This window comes from Eublepharis macularius, chromosome 17 (assembly GCF_028583425.1).
Source record: "Eublepharis macularius isolate TG4126 chromosome 17, MPM_Emac_v1.0, whole genome shotgun sequence".
NCBI classification, from domain to species: domain Eukaryota; kingdom Metazoa; phylum Chordata; class Lepidosauria; order Squamata; family Eublepharidae; genus Eublepharis; species Eublepharis macularius.
The window spans coordinates 34,929,003-34,952,349 of NC_072806.1; the positions used below are offsets into that span (position 1 = coordinate 34,929,003).

The following is a 23,347-nucleotide window of genomic DNA, read 5'->3' on the forward strand; positions in this document are numbered from 1 at the left end:
GATGTTTAATGACAAGGTTCATCTGTTAATGTTTTTACAGCCCTTGCAAAGGAGAAAAGAATCATAAAATCCAGAATGAAATTGTGATAGCTTGTTTCTTTCCCCAGAAGACGAGTGATCCCGCACACGTTGGATAATGCACTTACAATCCTCTTTATAGATCATTTGGAATGGATTTTTTCGTGTGCGCAACAAAAAATCCACCTCAAACGATTGATAAAGTGCATTGAAAGTGCATTATCCAACGTGTGCGGAATCACTCAACATATACTCTGGTTTCTCTTCAGGTCATGCTAGGGAACAGATCTCCTGCCACATCTCAGCACTGGGGGCTTGATGGCGGAAAGATTTTGTGTGTTCATGATTCCGCAAGGGTAGAAGCTATTATCTGATGTGAACACAAGTATTTTTTTTTAAAGTTTACAGACCTCATGTTAAAATTAAAAACCATTTCAAAAGACCTCGTGCAGTTTTAAATGTGGATGGATGAAACAAGTCAGTGTAGAGGATGCCATGAGATTACATTTGCTTGCTGATGTGTATTTGCGAAGTTTGTGATTCTCTGGTTTTATTGTATTTGAGGGGTATACGTGTGACTGATATGCTCTAGAGGTACGAATGGCTTCCAAATAGTTTCATAAAAACTGTTATGTATGATGTATACATTGACTCACATCTGTAATCTGCCTTCAGTGAGAAAAATGGACTACAAAAATAATGTAAACAATTTTATCATAGTAAAGAGTCCAGTAGCACCTTTAAGACTAACCAAGTTTATTGTAGCTTAAGCTTTTGAGAACCACAGCTCTCTTCGTCAGATGCATTGTCAGCTTTTGAGAACCACAGCTCTCTTCTGACGGTGCATCTGACGATGCTGTGGTTCTCCAAAGCTTATGCTACAATAAAGTTTGTTAGTCTTAAAGGTGCTACTGATGCTTCACTATTTTGAAACTACAGACTAATATGGCTAACTCTTCTGGATCTAATTTTATAATAAATCCCTTATCTCCACAAATTAAGTATTTTCTATTTGAGGAATTTTTATCTTATGAAGCAGCCATCACCCAAGATAGAAGTGAGCACAAGAAATGCCTGTCTCGATTAGACAAAAGGTCCATCTAATCCCATATCTTGTTTCCTGTATCCCAGCCAGAAGCTGCTGGAAAAGCACAAAGGTCCAAGCCTTCTCGTACTGTTGCCTTCAAGAATTCAGAAGCCCACTCAAGTCTTAACCTGGCGATTCCACTGAGCCATTGTGGCCAATAGCCATTGTTAGGTACATTCATGTAGAATAGGTCTAATTCCAATTTACAGCCATCCAAATAGGCAGGGCTATCAGCCTAGGGTTGCCACCATCCAGATGGGGCCTGGAGATCTCCCAGAATTGCAGCTTGTCTCTGGACTACAGAGATCATGGAGAAAATGGTAATTTTGGAGGGTGGACTGTATGGCACTCTACCTTGCTGAGGTCCCTCACCTTTCCAAATCCTACCTCCTCCAGGCTCCACCCCCACCCCCAAATCTCCAGGATTTTCCCAGACTACAGTTGGCAGTCTGCAACTCCATATAGCAGTGGGAGAGGGGTCTGAAACAGACAGAATTGGCTTGCCTCTGGAGCTTGTAGCAGAAGTGAGATTTGAACTGGTGTCATCCCTGATCACAGGGGTCATTTTGTAGAAAAAGAGCGGGAGGAACTCATTAGCATAACTCATTAGCATATGCCACGCCTCTTGACAGCACCAGAAGTGTGTCATTAGCATAACTGATTTGCATATGTCACACCCCCTGACATCACCTATCCTGGCTGCTTTGGACCCAATGCTGGCCAGTCAGGGCTAAAATTGGGCCCAAAATGGCAAAAAGGGGCTGAAAATGGCTGAAAAGGGGCCCAAAATGGTCAGGATCGGGCTGCTGCTGAGCGGGAGAGTGATCCACCACCCAAGCCAAGCCAAAACGGGCCCAAATGGCGGAGAGTCAGGTGGGCGGGACCACCTGACATGTGACCTCTTTGGGGAACTGCTGGAACTGCACTCCTGTGTTCAAAATGAGCCCTGCCTGATCATAGCTCATTCTCTATGCTCTGCCAGCTATCAGCCATTAATAGAATTTTCCTCCATGAATTTGTCGAATACCCTAGAAAAGCCATATAAAGCTTTATTGTAGCATAAGCTTTCGAGAATCACAGTTCTCTTCGTCAGATGCATGGAGGGCAAGAAGAAACTGGTCAGATATATAGGTGGAGAGGGGAGGGAGGAGTAGATGCAAAGAGTAGCTTCTGATACGGAGATCAGTTTGCTTCTGTTAAGGAAGTCAGTTACTTCTGATAATGACATAACCATTGTACTGTTACCACAGCTTAGAAAGCCTCGGTATCTGCATAGTCAGAACTATGTGCTGTCCGATGTATTGTCGAAGGCTTTCACGGCCGGAGAACGATGGTTGTTGTGGGTTTCCAGGCTGTATTGCCGTGGTCTTGGCATTGTAGTTCCTGAGGTTTCACCAGCAGCTGTGACACTGAGAGATCTCTGTCTTTCGGTGCTACACCTCTGAAGATGCCAGCCACAGCTGCTGGCGAAACGTCAGGAACTACAATGGCAAGACCACGGCAATACAGCCCGGAAAACCCACAACAACCATATGGGCTGTCCCTTTAACAATTGGTACTCATGGGAATTGTAGCTCCCTCTCCAACATTGGGACAGCGGGACATTTGAGAAATTTATTGTAGGTCTTCCTGTTAGTTTATGGGCTATCTTTCTCCCTTTGTTCGGCATCTTACCCCCTCAAGCAAGGATGCAACAGCTATCATGAATTTACCGCTTGTCTACAAATAAGTCTGGACCAATAAAGATGTATCTTGCTTCTGATTGAACCATGTTTTGTTCACTGGCTCCAACTGTATGTAAGGATTCCTTTAAAATCTGGGTTGAAAGAGGCAGCGCGTTAAAGCTACCTGGAAGTCAGCATCTCCTCTCAGCTGCTTCCAGAATAACCATTCATAGTCTCTATTCAATCCCAGCTTGACTGAGTCAAATTTACATAGGAATTCCAATTCAGCAGCTTCCCTTTGGATTTTGTTTTTGAAAGGTTTCTGTTGAACTACAGTGACCTTTAAGTCCTTGATGGAATGTCCTGGTAGAGTGAAGTGTTCTCCCAAAACCAAAATACGTGCAGAGAGAACAATTCTCTACCCGATGCGTAATTTTATCATGTTTTAGTTGTCTTGCAAGAAAGATGCCGTTTGAACCACGGTTCCCTCCCCCTTGCCTGAGTCAAGGCCAGTTTTGCCTCTTCAGGCTCTCCTGCTGTCCTCCTTCCTAAACATTGTGCTGTTTATATTATATTTTTAAAAACACATTTTTCTATCTCTGCATGCCGCTGTTGATAACGGCATAGGATATTTACTCAAGGGGGCCATTCTTCTTGGTCCAACAAAAACTTCCCAACCTGTCTGCCTTTTCCCTAAACAATAGTGGCATATCAGATAAGGATTTTTTTAAAAAAACCCTTATAAATATACTCCCTAGTGATTCATTAATTTAATTCAGGGATGGCTACCAGGTAGCTGAGGGAACCAGATTTGTCCTCGATAGCAAAGCCATCTGCTTCCCAACAGCGATGCCAAATTTCAAATTAAGATCCAGTGAATAAGTTTCTGGCTTTGGTTTTAGTAAACGTAGACCTCACATTTATGCGGCTTCTCTTCTATGCAATGCTCTGGCCATGCCTAGATTTTGGGGTTGGCACCAAGAAGTAGCAGGATGCTCCCAAGGGTATTTTAAATGACCCCCTTGCACCCCTCCCCCTCCTGTTCAGTCCAAATATATACGAAAGCCTCATAGCATAAATCAAAATATTAATTCATTTCTATTTTATAAAGTGCGTATTGGATTTGTGTTTAGCAGAACCCTTGGTCCCCTAATTGCACTACCCCTTTGCTCATCCAAACGATATTTTTGTAGAGGTTGCCCTTGCCAAGCAGACCTGCCTTGTATCTTGGTGGAACTCAGACAGCTTAGCAAATTTGCTGGCAGCAAGTTTTGCAGAGACTTGGAGCTGCAGCCAGGAGGTCAGTTTGACAAAACACACATTCAATCCTCAGATCGCTTTCTAGGGGTATAGGGTGGCCCCAACTGCAGGGAAGTTGCCCACCCCTGATTTAATTCTTCCAAATCAAGAGCTGACACGGTTTCCACAGGAGGTTTATGTGCCAGAGGAGGGTAGTGATGAGACTCTCCTAGGACTGGGGAGACCTCTGCTCAAGATAAAGTGAGACTAATCACTCTTGCTGACTCTAACCTACCTCACAGAGCTGTTGTGAAGATAAAAGGAGAGACAAGATAAACTAAGAAAATAGGAAGGGCAAGATAAAAATGTGATGGTTTTCATATGGAGAGCCAGTTTGGTGTAGTGGTTAAGAGCATGGGACTCTAATATGGAGAGCCGGGTTTGATTCCTCACTCTTCCACTTGAAGCTAGCTGGGTGACCCTGGGTCAGTCACAGCTCTCTCAGAGCTCTCTCAGCCCCACCCACCTCACAGGGTGTTTTGTTGTGGGGATAATAATGACATACTTTGTGAACCGCTCTGAGTGGGCATTAAGTTGTCCTGAAGGGCAGTATATAAATCGAATGTTGTTGTTATTATTATTATAGGGTGAGGGGGACTAGAGAAACCACGCAGGAGATAAAATTGCATTTTTTTTCTTGCGAGAGAATCCGATACCATGTTATGTTACCAAAGCACGACACAAACTGCAGAAAAAAAACAAAACAGCCACAAAATGTATATGGCATCCTATCAATCCGATTTACTTTGATCGCATATTTCCCAAAACCATTTCTAATTATCCCTGCAGTTTAAAAAACAAACATACACACACTACCTTGTTAGAAATCCTGATAATGCACAGGAATAGCATTCTAAATATGCAGCAAAAGAGGGGGAAATTGATCCACTGAGCCAGAAGAAGGCACAGATTATAAAATGAAACTATTTGGGAAGGTTCCCCACCCCTTTAATGTTAAACCCCACAACAGGGTTTGCGGCTGATGCTGCAGCGTCTTCCAAAAAGAAAGTCCTAAAATAAAGCAACTTATAAAGTTTAGCATCCCTGAGGTGGACTTACCGTCTGAAGCGGCTGCAGTCAGGGACAGGGAGAAGAGGAACAACCATTGAAACAGCCCCATCCTCTCTTCTCCCTGCTTTCTTCCAGATGCACTGGGAGGATGCATTGTTTTACGATGTTGTGTGCATGATCTGACCTGCTCCAGATTTTTTATACAGGAGAAGGGCAATCTTGGTCACCTTTCCCGGCTGGGAAGAAGCAGGGAGGTGAAGGCTCCTCCCCTTTTTAATTCTTCCAGCTATAAACTGCAATAATGATTCTCTCTCTCTCTCTCTCTCTCTCTCTCAAACGGCTTAATTTCCTCCACACCTCTTACCACAGCTACCGTAGAAAGGAACCAGATTTCCTTTTTCCAGCCCTGTAGAATGAACGTAGTCAATTATTACTTCTGTAAAACTCTCCCCCACCCCCATTATCATTCTTGAACAAGGGTTATTGGAAGATAAGTGAAACCATCTCCAGATTAATTCCTTGTCTCTGTTGGGAGTATCGTTCCACTTGCCTTCCTTTGAACTGGAATCTCAGCTCAAGTATTCTAGAAAAGGTGCAGAAAAAGGTGCACACCAAAGGATCGAATGGTTGCAACACACCTTCTCTACGACAAAGGCAACTGAGTTGCTGGGGGGCGGGGTAGAAAAAAATTGGCTAAGGAAGAGCTGGTAGAAGATTATAGATTCTACATGTTATGTGTAAAAATGTGGATGGACAGAACTTTTTCTCTCCCCCATAATACTAGAACTTAGGAGAACCCAATAAAATTGATGGGCAAGAGACTGAGGACAGATGTAGGTGAATGTGCTGTGAACGCTGACGATACTCTATAAACACTAAATATTATTATGCCTAAATAGAACCTCCATGTTTGGAGGCAGTGTACCTTTGGATGCTGGAGAGCGCTTTGCCTTCTGTGCCCTTCTCGTGGCCCTCCCCAAAGCGACAGGGGGAATAGGAAGCTGGACTTCAAGATTTAAGTTTTTTTCTGTACTATGCAAGTAAGCAGTACACTGCCTCCTCCTCTGCAATGAGGAAATGGGAAAATGAGAAAGAATAAGGAAAGACACAGTAGGAAAGAGCAAGAGCCCAGTAGCACCTATATGACTAACAAAATTTGTTGTAGGGTTTGAGCTTTCATGAGCCACAGCACACTTCTTCAGATACAGCTAGAATGTGAATCCATCTGTCCTTATATCTTGGAGAGTGGAGTGATTGCAGAAGCCAGATGATAATAGATGATGAATGACAATGGCAGGTGTGATTGAATAGGAAGGGGCAGGGCTTTTTTTCAGTGGGAACACGGGGGAACGGAGTTCCGGCACCTCTTGAAAATGGTCACATGGCCGGTGGCCCCGCCCCCTGGTCTCCAGACAGAGGGGAGCTTAGATTGCCCTCCAGTGGTGCGGAGAGCAATCTAAACTCCCCTCTGTCTGGAGATCAGGGGGCGGGGCCACCGGCCATGTGACCATTTTCGCCATGGGAGATTTAAACTTTAAAAAACTCCCTCCTTGTTCCAGCTGACCCAAAGTGACATCATTGTGCGGTCCTAAGTTCCACCACTGAGTTCCATCACCTCTTTTCCCAGAAAAAAAGCCCTGGGAAGGGGTAAGGAAAAACACAGACAAGACCAAAGGAAAATAACAGAAAAAGGAAGGGAAAGAGTAAGGAAGGCTAGGGAAATGAGGAAAAAAAGTAAAAGAAAAACAGAAAGGGAGCACAAAAAACGTAGATCCCTTCAAAAGAACGGGAAAAGGGACAAACACATACACACAATGTTTTGGGAATGAACTTAAGTACTAACAGCACTATCTGGAATATGATCTGGGGCACAGTATTAACCAGAACGAAAGTATCTCTGACAGTCCCCCAGTTCGTCTGGATCCCTTGAGCCTCCAGGCCTATCTACTTCAGTTCATAAAGCCTAGCTGAGCACTAGTGTCCATTTGGAGCTTTAAGTGGCCAGCCTCCAGCTGCGGCCTAGAGATCTCCCAGAATTAGAACTCATCAATTCCTGTGGAGGAAATGCCTGCTTTGGAGGGTGAACTCTGTGGCGTTATACCTGTCAGAGGTCCCTCCCCTCCCTGAACCCCGCCCTTCTCTAGCTTCACCCCCAAATCCCAAACCCTGAGCCTAAAACGTTGAGACGTTGACTCCTGCATCAGACCCTATGTCAGCCTAGACCTTCCAGAAGTCTAGTCAGGGGGTATGAATTTTCTTCGAGAGAACTATTTACGTGTTTGTTCGTAATATTTGGGCCACATGTACATTTGCAAACTGGCATTTTTTTTAAAAAAAACAAAGGCTCCTGGAAGTTTTAATATATGGGACAGAAACCTACCCTACATGGCAAAGCAGAAGGGCTGGAGAAGGAAAGCCAAGGGGAGTCTGCCGCACGAAGTAGAGTGGCTTGTGCTTTGCCAAGCTGCCTGCTGAGAAGGAGAGAGAGCTGTGCTACCCGGGCTAAATCTTGCTGAAGAACTAAGCAGGAAGAAGTGATGTCAAGGCCTGGGGAGAATAGGAGCGGCTGTTGACATCTTTGCCAGGTTGCCAACTCTGGAATGGGGAATTCCTTGAAATTTGAGGGGTTGAGTCTGGGGAGGGCAGTGTTTGGAGGGAGAGGAACTGCTAAGGCTGTAGAGTACATGTTCCAAAGCAGCCATTTACTCCAGGGGAACTGATCTCTGCCACCTGGCGAGCAGTTGTAGTTCTGGTAGACCTCCAGGCCCTGGAAATTGGCAACTGTTTAATGGGAGAGGGGGCAACTTGGAAGAATCACGTCATCGTATTTTCCTAGTTTGTCTTGTCCTGCTAAATAACACGGATAGATCTACATATAGAGTTTAAGTCAATGTTATTGTAAGTTGATAAATAGTGTCAGTAATTAGTCCCATAATATATTAATGGTATCAGGTTATGAAGACTGAAAGGGAACAGTATTCATCTTCATTTTCCATCTCTTTTTATCTTTTTCTCATCAATTTCTTTTAAAGGAAACAGTCTAGCTCCCTGTTAAATCCTATGTGTGGCCACAGAAATTGATTTCACACTGCACAATTTTTTTATGTGGTGGTGAAATGGGGCCTTTCCTCCCACTGGTAGACCCTGCCCTGCCTACTGCTCCTGTGCATATCATTCTCAGTAGACAGACAACACCATGTTGCTTTGAGGAAATACAGTGCAGTGGCTAGAGCCCTGGGCTTACTCACAAAACTTGCCTAGCTGAATCAGTCTCTCTCATTCAGCAATTTCTATATAGTATGCTATGAATGTACCATGAGAAGAAATTAAACAATTAGATGTTCCTCTGAGCTCAAAGCACTCATTCACAGAAGAGGCTGCACAATATATCACTGCATGCAGAGGTCATTTCGTAGAAAAAGAGCTGGAGGAACTAATTAGCATAACTCATTAGCATATGCCACGCCCCTTGCTATCACCAGAAGTGTGTTATTACCATAACTGATTTGCATATGACACACCCCCTGGCATTACCTATCCTGGCTGTTTTGGACTCAATCCTGGCCATTCAGGGCCGAAATTGGGCCCAAAATGGCAAAAACCGCCTGAAAATGGCTGAAAGCGGGCCCAAAATGGTCAGGATTGGGCTGCTGCTGAGTGGGAGAGTGATCCACCACCCGTTAGAGGCCCGATCCGGGCCGTTTCGGCCCTAATCCAGACTGAAATGGGCCCAAAATGGCCGAGTCAGGTGGGCGGGGCCACCTGACATGTGACCTCTTTAGGGAACTACTGGAACTGCGTTCCTGTGCGTTCCACCTCGAAATGAGCCCTGCCTGCATGTGGTATCACACTGGCTGCGTCTCCTCCATTCATTCTCTGCTGGGAGGAGATCCTTGTGTGGTGTTCTGATCCAGAGGAAGGAGCCTGCTTGTCACATCTCAACATGCCATCTGGACATTCCTCCTTCCGTGAGATCAAGGTCACGAAGGTCGTCCTCAGTGATTTCTCTCTAGCATGAGGTGCTCGGAATTTCAAACATTTGTCCAAAGTTGTCTATTGAACAGAACAAGGGAAGCAGGAGAGATGACCTCAGCCACAACATCACACCACTTTTTTTCATATTGCACAGAAGCATCCGTAGAAGGGAAACAGGCCCAGGAAAATCTGAAAGAGAAACCTGAAGCTTTTATTTCCAGGCAGGATGAAGTGCTTATGGAAAGACAACTGTTCAGTGAGACAATTCCTACTAATGCAGATGGACTCATCAGCCAGGACATCTTTGGCAGGAGCAAAGCCCAGTACAAAGACAGAGACATCGACACAGGGCAGCTTCATCTGTTGAGCATCACCTGGGCAAAGCACATCAAACGAGGAAGAGGGGGTAGCTCTTTCCACAGGCGCGGGATAGCTTTGCATCACCCAGTTAGGATCTTCCAGGGATAGAATCTTTCTGCCTGAGAACAGCACGAGTTAGACCACCTGTTTCCATCTTGATTTGTTTAAGGGGATGATTAAAGGCTCTGGCCATGAAGAGGGCCCCTGCTATACCTCTGCATGATTCAGTGTGCCTCCTCGTTCTAGTCAGCCTTCTGATTTTACTCATGCCTCTGCCAAGGTGGGATAAGGGGCTGGGAGGGGAGCGGTGTGGAAATGTCCCACTTGTGCAATTTCTTTAGAAATGAACTTGAAGTCACCTTAGTTATTAAAAGCACTCCTCCCAATTCGTTCACAGGGAAATGTAATGTCACTCCACCTATTTTGCCTCCCGGTGTTGACAATGCCTTTTATCACCTGTGGTTAAAAGTGATATTCCAGGTACGCCTACAGGAAGGTACAGGGTGTGACTCCAAGGCAAGTTTAGGACTAGGGATGCTTCCAAAATTCTCATCTGAATTTCTCGCCAGATTTTCGGGTTCTGACTAATCTGTTTTTGTTCTGAAGTAGAATCCGATTCTTTAGAGGTCCTCCATTGGTTTGTTTTTATTTCTGAATTTTGTATCATGCACATTTTCCTAGTAAAGAGTCCAGTAGCCCCTTTAAGACTAACCAACTTTATTGTAGCATAAGCTTTCGAGAACCACAGCTCTCTTCATCTGTTGCATCTGACGAAGAGAGCTGTGGATCTCAAAAGTTTATGCTACAATAAAGTTGGTTAGTCTTAAAGGTGCTACTGGACTCTTTGCTACTACAGACGAACACGGCTAACTCCTCTGGATCTATGCATTTTCCTGCAACTCTTTGTGGTGCCTCCCCCCCACCCTCAGTTACCCCATGTGCTCCCATGCTATTTCTACTTTGCTACTCCCATGCTATTTCTGACCTCCCCCGTCCTACTCCACCCTCTTCACTCTGCTGGCTCCAACCCTCCCTCTTTCTGAGTACAGAACAGTCTGTGTAAATCGGGAAACTCAGATTGAGCAAGTGCAAGCCTTATTTCCCGACAGCCACTGTAGTCTTTGGGAATCTTAGAACTGTTCAGATTTATCTAGTCATCAGTTGCACTTAATTGTTCATTGGAATTATTCTCTGGCATCTGTTTAGGACTATTTTGCATGCAAACAGGGCTTTTTTTCAGCTGGAATGCAGTGGAACAGAGTTCCGGAATCTCTTGAAAATGGTCACATGGCTGTGGCCCCGCCCCCTGATCTCCGGACAGAGGGGAGTTGAGATTGCCCTCCGCGTTGTGGAGGGCAATCTCAACTCCCCTCTGTCTGGAGATCAGGGGGCGGGGCCACTAGCCATGTGACCATTTTCTCCAAGGGCAACCCACTGAGTTCCACCACCTCTTTTCCCAGAAAAAAAGCCCTGCATGCAAATGTTAACTTTCTCTGAGTCAGAGGGGAGGGACTTTCATTCTCCGTTCTGCCATTCTTACTTTCCCCCACCCATCATGAGAGGAGTTCAATAATACGTGGTTCTCCCTTGCTCCGTGGGTGGAAATACACGTTACTAAGGACCAAGGGATGCTCAAGTGAACCTCATTTCGCATGTCACCCCTCCAGCTTTCCACGCCCTGGCTCTCATAGTCACATCTCAGTTTGCTCCCTGTGAATACAGTCACGCATCCAATATCAGTTCCTCCTCAGTTTCCCCCACATCCATTCACTGAAATGCAGATCTGGACACTTCCTCACACCTTAAAGAAATGCAAATTGGCAAGTCAAAGGAGCCTACAGTACTTAGGTTGAGATTTGGTGAGCGTCATGGCTCTGGGGAGTTGAACCCTACCCCAATCCTAGCACAACTATCTAGTTGCTTCAATGCAGAGGCGCATGGTTATTGGTATGGTGAGAATTTTTGCAGTGTTGAGTTCTCAGCAGATTTGATTTATTCAGGTAGGTAAAGGTATTGTTCAGGTATTCAATAGATAATGACTGAGGGCCAAGCTACAAGTGACGAATAACACTTGAACAGCAAGTGGATTAAGTGGAGGGCAAGTGAACAGGGGAAAATACACTTGCCGTTCAAGTGTCATTCGTCACTTGTAGCTTGGCCCTGAGCTATTGTACTCGAGATGGGACCTAGACAGGCAGAAGGGAGTCGGAGTTCCGGAGCATGCTCAGGTCAAAGGCGGAGGCAGCAACAACTCAAGGGTATGGGTAGATGTGGTATGTCAAGCTTGCACACTCACCATGGTTTAGAGCATCCTGTCTGGATTCTGAACAGTTCCCATCTATTTTTAATCCCGGATTACAACTCGGGGTTCTGTCCTCTTCTTTTGGAGTTTTTACCTACAGAAGAAAAGAATATCGTTATACATTGGATTAGTATTTTTGCAATGCTTACCCCTGACGGCAGTGGGAACTCAATAACCACTTGGTTTGGAGGGCTGTGTAAAAGAAGAAGAAGATTACAATTAATTGCTTCATGCATCTATAGTATTTATTATATTTATTTCTATTTATTATATTTATATTTATTGTAAAAATAGACAGATAGAAAAATATGTCACATTGAGCATTTTTGCACTTTCCATATAGCTATTGAAGGAATCTGTATATTGCATTTATCCCCCAGTGAGCTCTTCTGTGCATCTCTTTGGGACTAGCGCAGCCTGCTCTGCGCTTGCTTCTTCACCTCTGCCCGACCTGTCCAAACCATTAAGTTCATTTCCTTATGTGAATTTCCCCCCTTTCGCCTGAAGAGCCTGGAATTTCTTCTGAGGGCCAAGCTACACATGACGAATGACACTTGAACGGCAAGTGTATTTCTCCCTGTTCACTTGCCCTCCACTCAATCCACTTGCCGTTCAAGTGTCATTCGTCATGTGTAGCTTGGCCCTGAGTCAGCCTTGTTTACCCCCTTCTCATTTATTTGCGGTAACACTCCTGAAGTCTGGAAGGTTATAATGTCAAAGCTCTGAGTCACATAGCCCTGTTGGGGCATGGAAGCCTGGCTGCTGAAGGGTGCAACGGGCAGCTGTGAGAAACTGGTCACATCAAGAAACTTGTTCTGTGTATGCATAGATGTTTAGGCACACTCCACCTATTGGATTTAGGCAGGGCTTTTTTTTCTGGGAAAAGAGGTGGTGGAACTCTCAGGACCGCACGATGACATCACTTTGGGTCAGCTGGAACAAGGGGGGAGTTTTTTTAAAGTTTAAATTGCCCTTGGAGAAAATGGTCACATGGCTGGTGGCCTCGCCCCCTGATTTCCAGACAGAGGGGAGTTTAGATTGCCGGCGTGGAGGGCAATCTAAACTCCCTTCTGTCTGGAGATCAGGAGGTGGGGCCACTGGCCATGTGACCATTTTCAAGAGGTTCTGGAACTCCGTTCCACTGTGTTCCAGCTGAAAAAAAGCCCTGGTTTTAGGTGAAAGCCAGTTTTGCATAGTCTGGCAACCAAACTGAGCCAGTGTGTGGTAATAGTTAGCTTGGAATTAGGATCTGGGAGACCTAGTTTCATATCCGCACTTTGCCATGGAAGCTCTCTGGGTGATCTTGTGCCAGTCACACCCCCTCAGCCTAACCTACTTCACAGGATTGTTGTTCTGAAAATAAAATAAAAGAGGGGGAAATTATGTTGCAGGCTGCTTTGGATCCCTTCTGGAGAGAAAAGCGAGGTAGAAGTAACTAACTAAATAAATAAACTGGGGGATTTTTTTCCCCCAATGGAGGCGGGAATGGTTTTTGGAGTCCAGTTTGCTGCTGCTGTCATTTTTGCAGCTAATTCTGCGAGCCTGTGATCTTTTCCCTCTGCTTTTGTGAGGCCTGGGATGATTTTTTTGTGCCAGCTTTAAAAACTTCCCCAGACAGTAGGCACTTGCTAAATGTATGTGGTTCTTTTACCCATTATTTGATACGGCTATTCACTGCTGAGCCGCTACTTCTTTTACTATCATGTAATTAACTCTGCTGGCCATAGTTAATTTGGCACTGCCCTTTGTCAGGGCTTGCCGCCGCTGCCGCTGGGCGTGGCACTGGGCGGTCGGCTCCTGACGTCACAGGGGGGCCAGGGATTCTGCAGGACCCTGCTCTGTGGAAGGAGGGGCGGTATACCTCACCCAGACTCCCTCTCAGTCCACTCGCTGGCCTGCTCAACCTGGCCTGCTTACCCTCTGCGTCCTCCTTCATCTCCTCCTTCCAGAACTCTCCTCCAAACCTCCACCCTTGCATCTTACTGCTCTCACTCCACATCATCACTCCTCACTCACACCCACCACCACAGGGCTCTTCCCAGCCAGCTTTTATAGGGCTTCCTTCTACTGCCCCACCCCTCTTCCAGCCTGGCCTTGGGCTGCACCAAGCAGTTGCAGCTGGGGTAGCTGATCTGGCCCCACTGACCAGCACCAGCTGTGCCTTGTTCTCTGGCTGCCCAGCCTCCCTGCCTTGGCTGATTGCTGAAGGCATGTCCAGCTGCAGTCCCCTGGCTAGCAGCCCAGCCTCCCTGGCAGAGCTGATGGCTGAAGGTGGGTCCAGGGCCGTTTCCAGACGGCCCCCCGCCTCGCGAAACGTCGCGCGTCGTCGCGCGTCGTTGCGCAGAAAACGCGAAATATCGCGTTTTCTCGCGCGAGTTTTGCGCGACGTCGCGCAAAACTCGCGCGAGAAAACGCGATATTTCGCGTTTTCTGCGCAATGACGCGCGACGACGCGCGACGTTTCGCGAGGCGGGGGGCCGTCTGGAAACGGCCCTGCTGTGGCTCCTTGGCTGGTTGCCCAGGGCTTCCTGCAGAGTGCCTCCAATAGCCCCACCTGGAGTGGCTTGGCTTTTGGCAACTCCTGGGCCAGGCTACTATTTTCTAGCTGGGGCATGGCTTTGGGTTGTTGGGGCTGCTGCTGCTTCTCCTCCTCAGGTAAGGTCTTTGGGTGGGTGACTGCTGGGCTCCCAATCCCTCTGCCCTTGCCCCCTTCCGCCTTGCCTAGCCCCCTTTCCCTCCCTAGGGGAGTGGGACTCACTGGCCTCTCTCTGTCTCCCCCTGCCTCCTGAGGCCCTGGGCTTTTGCCCCTTGCCCCTGGCACCGGCAGGTTCTGGCTCCATTTGCCTGTGGGAGGGGTTGACCTGCTGTCCCCCAGCTGCCCCCTCTGCCTGCCAGTCAGACCGGTTGACCTGCTGTCAGCTGGCTGACCAGTTGACCTGCTGTCTGCTGGCTGCCCCCTCTGTTTGCCCGTCAGCCCGGCTGACCCGCTGTTCCCTCCTACCAAGTCTGGGGGCTGGGACCCAGACCCCGGACACCCTTTTATTATTTACAGCCACCAAATCTGTTTTGATTTTATTCCTCTGTTTGTTCTCAGGTGGCTGTTCTCTGGACTGCATTGAATCACCCTTGAAAAATGGGGAGGTTTTCATTGTGAGGCATAACATATATTTCAATGAATGGCTAATATTTTTATATCCCTAAGGAGGCTGCCAGGATCTTACCATCACTTGCAGTAAATTTAGGATTGCAAACAACCTGGAAGAGGAAAATAAAGGTTAATGTGGGAAATGCACAACTGAAGCTTTTCATGGCATGGAGGTAAATAACTACTCATTCCCCCCCCCGCCCCCCAGTCTCTTAGCAACCCTAAGTAAATGGCTGACATTCCCTTTTCTAGGTGGAGGACCGGTGCCCTAAAACATTGGCTTGGCGAGGTGACCCCGTCCAGCCTGATTTGCCATTTTCAAAGTGATGGATGTGGAAAAATGTCTTCCTGCCGCTCAGATCCCACGTTAAGAATCTGTCCATCATTCTGACCTTACTGTGTACACATAACTCTTCAAAGGATATGCCACGAGGGAATTCACAAATGATTAACAAGCTTCCCATTATGAAAAAAAAATGCTCCTGGCGTCGGATTCCAGGATGTCTGCTCGTACGATACAACAACCTGCTTTTGTTTGGTTCGTTGTTTTCCACATAAAGTACAGTGAACAGGAGTTGTGCTAAACATCTCTCAATCATGTTCCCTGGGTGGGCCAAGGAATGGAGGGAATAGGAGAGGATTTTAAACCACCAAAGGCAAATGGGACGCAGAACGGTTGAAGTGGATGCAACACACTAACTTACCCTTTTCCTCTTAGAGCTAAACTACATGAGATGCCTGGCATGTGTCAGGTTCCCGCAAGTTTACCTGGGAAGTGTAGTTCGGCCAGCAGCAGCAGGGCCAGAAGGACAGGGGGGAAAAAGTCAGCGAGGGGAGCCCACATCTGACAGGCGGCTAGCTGCTGCTGGCTTCTGGCTGGACTACACTTCCCAGGTAAACGTGTGGGAACCTGACACGTCGAGCAATGTTGGGTAGTTTAGCTCTTAGCTCTCAGCCAAACTGGTGCAGTCTAAACAATGTCAGGTCGTAAGTATATGGGGCATCCCTCTGAAAATCCCACACGGGCTTCCCTTCCCCCTTCTGCATTCCTTGACCTTCCCTTCGAATCTCTCCATAGTCCTGCCCCTCATTGGCTTGTACTGTCTGCTCTGCTTGGCCAAGTTAGCAGCCTTCATAAGGCCTAAGGGGTCTTCTTCTGACAGAAGAGGCTCATGGGAACTCTTTAGGCTGGAGGAAGGCTTCCATTGGGCTCAGAGGGCAAGCAGGATACCAGCTGTCCTCTTTTCTGTCTCTCTCTTTGTGGGCCTTGTGATCCCTCAGCTCCCCTGCTTCGTTAAATACTTCTTTGCTTCCCCTTGTGCTGGGGACTCGCTGGCAGAGCATCTGCGTGGTACCACCTCTCCACCCATCCTGCTTTGAATCCATCGAGGTCTTTAATTTCTAGTCTATGATTGTGTAACTGTATTGGTTTCACATCTCTTCTGGTAGTGTTGCCAGGTCCCCTTACCCTCCCAGTGGGAACCAAGGAACACGGCACTTATTTTCAGTTACTTCTTGCATGAGCACAAAGCAGGCATATGTTCCCAGAGCAGTGCGACAGCATCATTTCTGGGAGTGATGCCGTTGTGCAGGCTCCGGGAGTGATCCTGGGCTTCATGCTGGGCTGATCCGGTCACCCAAACAGGCCAAATCAGCCTGGCGCGCAGCCCAGGAACACTCCTTGGTCTTGCAAGATAACATGACTCTTGGAGGTGATGTCACTGTGCCGCATCAGGAGCATGTCCGGGGGGGAGGTCTGCTTCCCCGCCTTTTCCCACACTGGTCAGGTGACTGGTGGTAGCAGGAAGGATGCTGGGAGCAGGGGATCCCATCTCCCCACCAGGGAATCAGTACCTCTACATTTTTGTTAGGTGTGCAGCAAGCTCAAGAGCTGCCGTTCCCTCTGTGTGTTTGCAAGTGCTGAAACACCCACCATATTTTTAATCCCTTTAAAATGGCGGCCAAGTCTGTGGGTCAGACCCAGGGCTTTTTTCCAGCTGGAATACGGTGGAATGGAGTTCCGGCACCTCTTGAAAATGGTCACATGGCCGGTGGCCCCGCTCACTGATCTCCAGACAGGGGAGTTTAGATCGCCCTCCGCACCATGGCGCAGAGGGCGATCTAAACTCCCCTCTGTCTGGAGGTCAGGGGGGCGGGGCCACCGGCCATGTGACCATTTTCGCCAAGGGCGATTTAAACTTTAAAAAACTCCCCCTTGTTCCAGCTGACCCAAAGCAACCTCATTGTGCAGTCCTGAGTTCCACCACTGATTTCCACCACCTCTTCTCCCAGAAAAAAAGCCCCAGTCAGACCCGTGGATCCTGTCACATCTAGTGTGGCCCTTCGCTGGTTAACATGGTCATCCTCTATAGAGTTACACCCTTCTAAGCTCATTTGCTCCATGCTTTAGAGGAGAGTGATGCGTGGTCCACATTGTACCTGGAATGAGCTGAACATGTCTGTCTTCATTCTTGATATGCTTCTTGCTCCTAGACTTTCCGTGCATCTCTAAGCAGAATTCCACCCTTCTAAGCCCATGGGCTTCGACAGATTTAGAAGGGTGTATCGCTATTTATGATTTCATCCTCAGTCTGTAAGGTCATCCCATTAAAAGCACCATGAGATGTTGCAAGTCCAGGAATTGCCCAGTTTTGGGATTTTAGGGAGAAAGTAGCAAACAGGCCTCTAGGAGCTGGAGTGCCCAGGAGTTCACAAGAATTCCTCCGAGTCTGGGACAAAAGAAATCTGCCTTTTCTAATGAAAAAGCTGGAAAGAGATCACAAGCCCCGCTCTTGCCTTTGTGGCAAAGAGGAAGGCTTTAATCCACTTTAACCTTTAGAAAACCCGATTGGATAACAAGGCTTTATGAACATGTTATAGGAAGGCAAATCAACTTCCTGATGGGAAAAGAGTCCGGTTTCCACTGGCAGGTTTTGGAGCACCATTAAAGGGCAGGACACCGTCGGTTGCTTCAATTTAGGGCCATGTTTTGAATACCAGGAATACCGTTTTAGATTTTTGCCTTCAAGCAGGGCTAGCTTACGGGCCTTTTGTGCCCTAGGCCAGCCTGCCACTTCCCCCCCACCCCCGTCCTCTGAGTCCCCACAAACATTCATTATTACATGAGGTTATAACATCTGCCCTGGGTAGGAGTTGGAAAACATCATATGAGGTAAGAAGAACAAAACGGTCCTCTGCTTCCGATTTCACACCTGCTTTTTCTTGCCTGTAGGAAAAATCACAGGACTGGACGTCTTTGATAATGTTATGCCTTGGCCTCCTTCCGGTTTGCTATTCTAGCATTCTCCCTCCCAAATGAAAGGAAAAAGGGGGGAGTCTTTTAGCCCTCCAAACACAAATGTCTTCCAAATACAGCTTCTTCATTTCTTATCTGCACACTTCCTTCTAAAGTTCAAAAATGTTGTTGCAACCTCAATAAATTGTAAACAATTCCCCCATCCTTTTAATTGTCATTTATTACCACAGATGTCATGAGATGCTTCTCTGGTTATTTCTCTCTCTGGATTAGGCACTATAATAGTCAGTTGGGTAGGGCTGCCAACTCTGTTGGGAAATTCCTGGAGACAGGGGGTGTTGAGCCTGGGAAGGGCAGGGTTTGGGGAAGAGAGAGACACTCAGCAGCATATAATGCCATAGAGTTCACCTTCCAAATCTGATGATCTGAAGACCAGTTGTAGATCCAGGAGATCTCCAGGACCCACCCTGGGTTGGCAATCCTGCATCCAGCATTGTGACCGAGTTCTGTTTACAGCTGGGAATCTGAACCTCACGATACGAGAGTTTGGGCTGCTTATTTGCTTGAACTGCAGACAAATCAAGGCTCCAATACAGGGCTTTTTTTCAGGGGGAACGTGGGGGAACGGAGTTCTGGAACCTCTTGAAAATGGTCACATGGCTGGTGGCCCCGCCCCCTGATCTCCAGGCAGAGGGGAGTTGAGATTGTCCTCCGCACTGCTGGAACAGCACAGAGGGCAATCTCAACTCCCCTCTGTCTGGAGATCAGGGGGCGGGGCCACCAGCCATGTGACCATTTTCTTTGCGGGCAACTCATTGAGTTCCACCACCTCTTTTCCCAGAAAAAAAGCTCTGCTCCAATATAAATCCTTTTGCTCAAGAACACAACAGATATAAACGTCCACTGCAATTTTGTGAGAATGCTTGATGTGGTTTTGAGAACTGATAAACTGAGTCCAGGGAGCTGTGATGAGATTCTTGGAAGTGTAAAACTCAAAAGCCAGGGGGGTGGAATGAAGAAGATTTCCGCCGGTGGTCTACAGGGCTGGTATCACGCAACACTTCCTTGGCCTCTTCTCACAACGACTAATGCCCCAAGCAATTATTATTATTAATTATGCAAGGTAGTTAAAAATCCAAAGTATGTGATGCAAAATAAGACAAGCAACGCATGTTGTTTGTGTAGTTCTACGGCTTGCAGAAATTCAGCAGAATTTGAACCACCTGCCGTGGGAAACCAGGATGGGCCTCTGTTATGCCCTTCGCACCGGCAGCTGAATGGTTCAGCAATCTCTCGGCAGGAGGGGAGAGAACTTATACTTACCAGGAAGATCTTGTTCATGCTTGTGCGCATGCAGCCCTAGCACAGACATGATGATGTCACTTCCTCAAGTGACGTCATCATGCTGGCGGTGGGAGTGCCCCTGAGCTTCATGCAGGGTCAGTTCAGCTTGTTTGGGGCCAAAATTGGCTCCTGTGAAGTGCGGGGGCACGCCCACTGCCGGTGTGATGACATCACTTGAGGAAGTGAGGTTGCTGCACCCCACCGGGAGCATGCCTACTGTGCATCTGCCCTGGAGATTTTTTGCCTCCCGGTCCTGTTCCTTTGCCTTTCCCCCCACCAGCCAGGTGAGAGGTGGGGGGGACGGAGGCAGAGGCTGAGAGTGGGGGATCCTCCATCCCCACCAGCGGAATGGGATTCCTAACCAGCAATATGCAAACCACAAAATCCTGTCCCCTTGTGGAAGCTACTCAATTCATTAACAACCCAATTGGGCTTGAAATCGGCTCTTCCTTTTCCAGGTGGCCCAGATTGGAATTCTGATTGTGAACACAGAAATCTCTTTCTGGTCCTGACAGGGTTTATTCTGCAGGGAGGGAACTGGTTGGTGGCAGAGAAATTCCATTGCAGGCACCCTTTTACCTTTCCTGGAGCAAGCAGCCATACACACACGGTTGCAACGTTTCCTGGGAGCAGGGCTTTTTTTCTGGGGAAAGAGGTGGTGCAACTCAGTGGGTTGCCCTCGGAGAAAATGGTCACATGGCTGGTGGCCCCGCCCCCTGATCTCCAGACAGAGGGGAGTTGAGATTGCCCTCTGCGCCGCTCCTGCGGCGCGGAGGGCAATCTCAACCCCCCTCTGTCTGGAGATCAGGGGGCGGGGCCACCAGCCATGTGACCATTTTCAAGAGGTTCCGGACCTCCGTTCCCCTGCGTTCCCCCTAAAAAAAGCCCTGCCTGGGAGCCAGACTAGGGAACTAACCTTTGTGCCTGTGTTCCATTGGCACCAGAAAATAATGTTATTTCCGGCATTATATGGAAGAACAGGTCATGCTGGGGGCCAATTCTCTAAAATCCCCACAAAAGTCAGTGTTGGGGGGCTGATTTTTAGAGAATCACCCCACAGCATGACCTGTTGCTTCGGCGTTACACTGGAAAATGATGTCATTTTCCGGCACCACAGGTGGGCCCTGGTTACCTCAGGGCTGCCTCCACCATTTCCAGGCAGGGCCGTATTATTCCTAAGGCTAACTAGGCCGATGTCTAGAGGCCTTGCAGGGATTAGGGGCCTGTGAATTTTTTTTACTAAGGCACACCCCCACATAAATTACAATTAATTAATTCTCTTATATAACCTCTATGAATAAGATCATGAACTGCTTCCTTATTGAAGTGAAACAAATTGTCTCTTATGTTAAAACAATTATCCATATATTTTTAATAAATAATAAACATTTTATTCACTCCAAAATATTACACTGTTGGACAATTATACCGCCCCCACCCCCAAATGTGCTTTCCTGAAGAGTTCTACTTGCACAATAAAAATATTTTAAAAACTGTGAATAGAATTCTTCAGGAGAACGTCAAAATGGATATAGGGCTATGTACTGCGGTCTAGTACCTACCGTACCAGGGTCAGGCTGTCAGCTGTAGTGGGGTGAAAGACTGAAGTGCCAGAGGGGGCTTGAAATACCTGAAAGACGAGAGGCCTGGCCATGGGTTAATAGGGCTCTTCCAGGTGCCTTCCCACCCCTAGCCAGGTGTGTGATGGCAGGGGGCAGAGGCTCGCTGAGGATTGGGGCAGGGGATCTTCTGCTGAGGCAGTGGTCTTGGCAGGCCTGGCCATGTAGGGTGCCCTAAAAGAGCTGTGTTGCTGGGCCTTCCGTCCCCAGCAGGCCACAGAGTGACAGTTGTTCTTAAGGTGCCTCTATTTTTGTCTCCACTCCAGGGGCGTGTGTTAGTTTGGGGATTTGTCCCAATTTGTCTGGTTTAAGTTGGCTTTCCACATACCAATTTAAGAGACAGAAGTAAATGTGACGTGATTTGCATGTACACAACGGAAGGGTGTGCCGTTCACAAAGCCTGCCCTTTGATCCTTCTGTATTCCAGCAGGCAATTTGTGCTGTCAAATCTGACAGCGCTGCTCTACTTAGCAGAGCACACGCCAAGCAAGCCAGAGCAGTGAACTGTGTGCCATTCTACACATGGCATCGGTCATGCCACCCGGATGATGGTTGGACGTGCAAGTTGACAAGTTCAGGAAGTGGCAAAGTCTATGCTTCCCCCTCTCTACATGCAGCTGGAGGCACTGTGGGTGCCAGAGCCCAAACATGCAGAGTGTGTGTGTGCGTGTGTGTGTGCGCGAGAGAGTGGGGGGAGGGGAGAAACGGAAGGGTACACTTTGCTGGAGCTCAGAGGTATATTGCAAACCCATTAGTATAATATGTTCCCTTTAAGGAACTTCCAAAATAAAACAGAAAATGCTTCCTTCGCCACTCATGAGATTCTATTTAGGGTGGAGTTGCCAACTCTGGGTTAGGAAAATTCTTAGAGATGTGGGAGTAGAGACTTGGGAGGGGAGAGATTGGAGAAGGGAGGTTCCTCAGCAGGGCATAATGCCATACAATTCACCCTCCAAAGAAGCTATCTTCTCCAGGGGAAATGATCTCTGTCGATGGGAGATCAGTTGTAATTCCAGGAGATCTGGAGGCTCCACCTGGAGGTTGGCAACCTTTATTTCAGGATGACTGTAAACTCTTATGTGCTCAGGGTTTGAAATAAAATGTAGGTCTGGTGAGTTGAATCCCAGCTATGGGAGCAGTCAGATGTCGGTTGTACACCCCCCTCCCCATTGCATATCATAATAAATACTTAAGGTGCACAAGAGTCTCTTTTTTCCCATTGAGAAGTCTGCTGATTTGCATTGATTGATAGCTCCTCTTCCCACACTTGGGTCCTCCAGGTGCTTCCAGGGCACAAAATCTCTGGCTATAGGCCGCTGAGATAGCTGCTCCTCCCGAACCTCAAGTCTATAGAGTCCTTCTGCACAAGATCTCTTACACGAGGACACTCAAGTGTAAGGAGACACAATGTTAGCTGGGAAGTGTAGTTTAAAAAGATAGGGCCAGCAATCGCTCCTCAGAGAGTTTGGTAATTTTGAAATTGACAGTGTCTTTGGGAGGCAAAGATGAAATTAACAAACCTTCTGAGGAGCAATCTCCGCGGGCTCTGTCTTTTTAAACTACCCTTGTATAGAGAGGTGAAACTGGCAGAGCCTTCAGCTCTGTCTTTTTAAACTATATTTCCCGGCTAGCATTGCCTTCACTTGAGCATCCTCGTGTAAGAGGTCTCGTGTAGAGAGACTCAGAACCAAGCTACAAGTGACTCCTGACACAGGTTGGACACTTGTCAGCTTCCCTCAAGTTTTGATGGGAAATGTAGGCGTCCTGGTTTTGCAGCTTGGCTCTCCGACTGCTGTCCAATGGACTTTTCAACTGTCACTTGTCCAACATTCCACCAAGCTGCCTACATTTCCCATCAAAACTTGAAGGGAGCTGACAAGCGTCCAACCTGTGTCAGGCGTCACTTGTAGTTTGGCTCGCAGACCTCTCATGGAATTAAGTGGCAGAGGAATGCTTTCTTTTGCAACATCGCCCTCTAGTGGTCATGTGCAATTTGAGAATGCTCACTCAACAAGCAAGCCTGCCGCTGCTAAGGATTTCAAACTTTCAAAACTGAAGCTCAGCCTTGCGGACTTCACAGGATCCCACTGTCCCTATTTACCAGGGGTGGTCCCTATGTTTGGCTACCTAGTTTTGTCAGTGTCTCTGTGTTTGCCTTTGGGGGCCGATTTGTTCAAGGCAAGTTGCGAACCTTGTCATTCTTTAGGGTTTGTTTCCCTCTCTAGAGAAGTTAGCCGTGTTAGTCTGTAGTGGAAAAATCAGAAAGA

The 23,347-nt window shown here is 47.4% G+C and overlaps 1 protein-coding gene across 1 annotated transcript in view; it reads right to left on the reverse strand.

The window, feature by feature from the left end:
- Positions 1-5,392, reverse strand: part of CA4 (carbonic anhydrase 4) — a 53,046-nt gene extending 47,654 nt beyond the window's left edge. Inside the window, exon 1 of the mRNA XM_055001546.1 lies at positions 5,128-5,392. Within this exon, the coding sequence (XP_054857521.1) occupies positions 5,128-5,233 (106 nt within the window). The 5' untranslated portion in view covers positions 5,234-5,392. The remainder of the gene's footprint in view (positions 1-5,127) is intronic.
- Between the last annotated feature and the right edge of the window lie 17,955 nt (positions 5,393-23,347).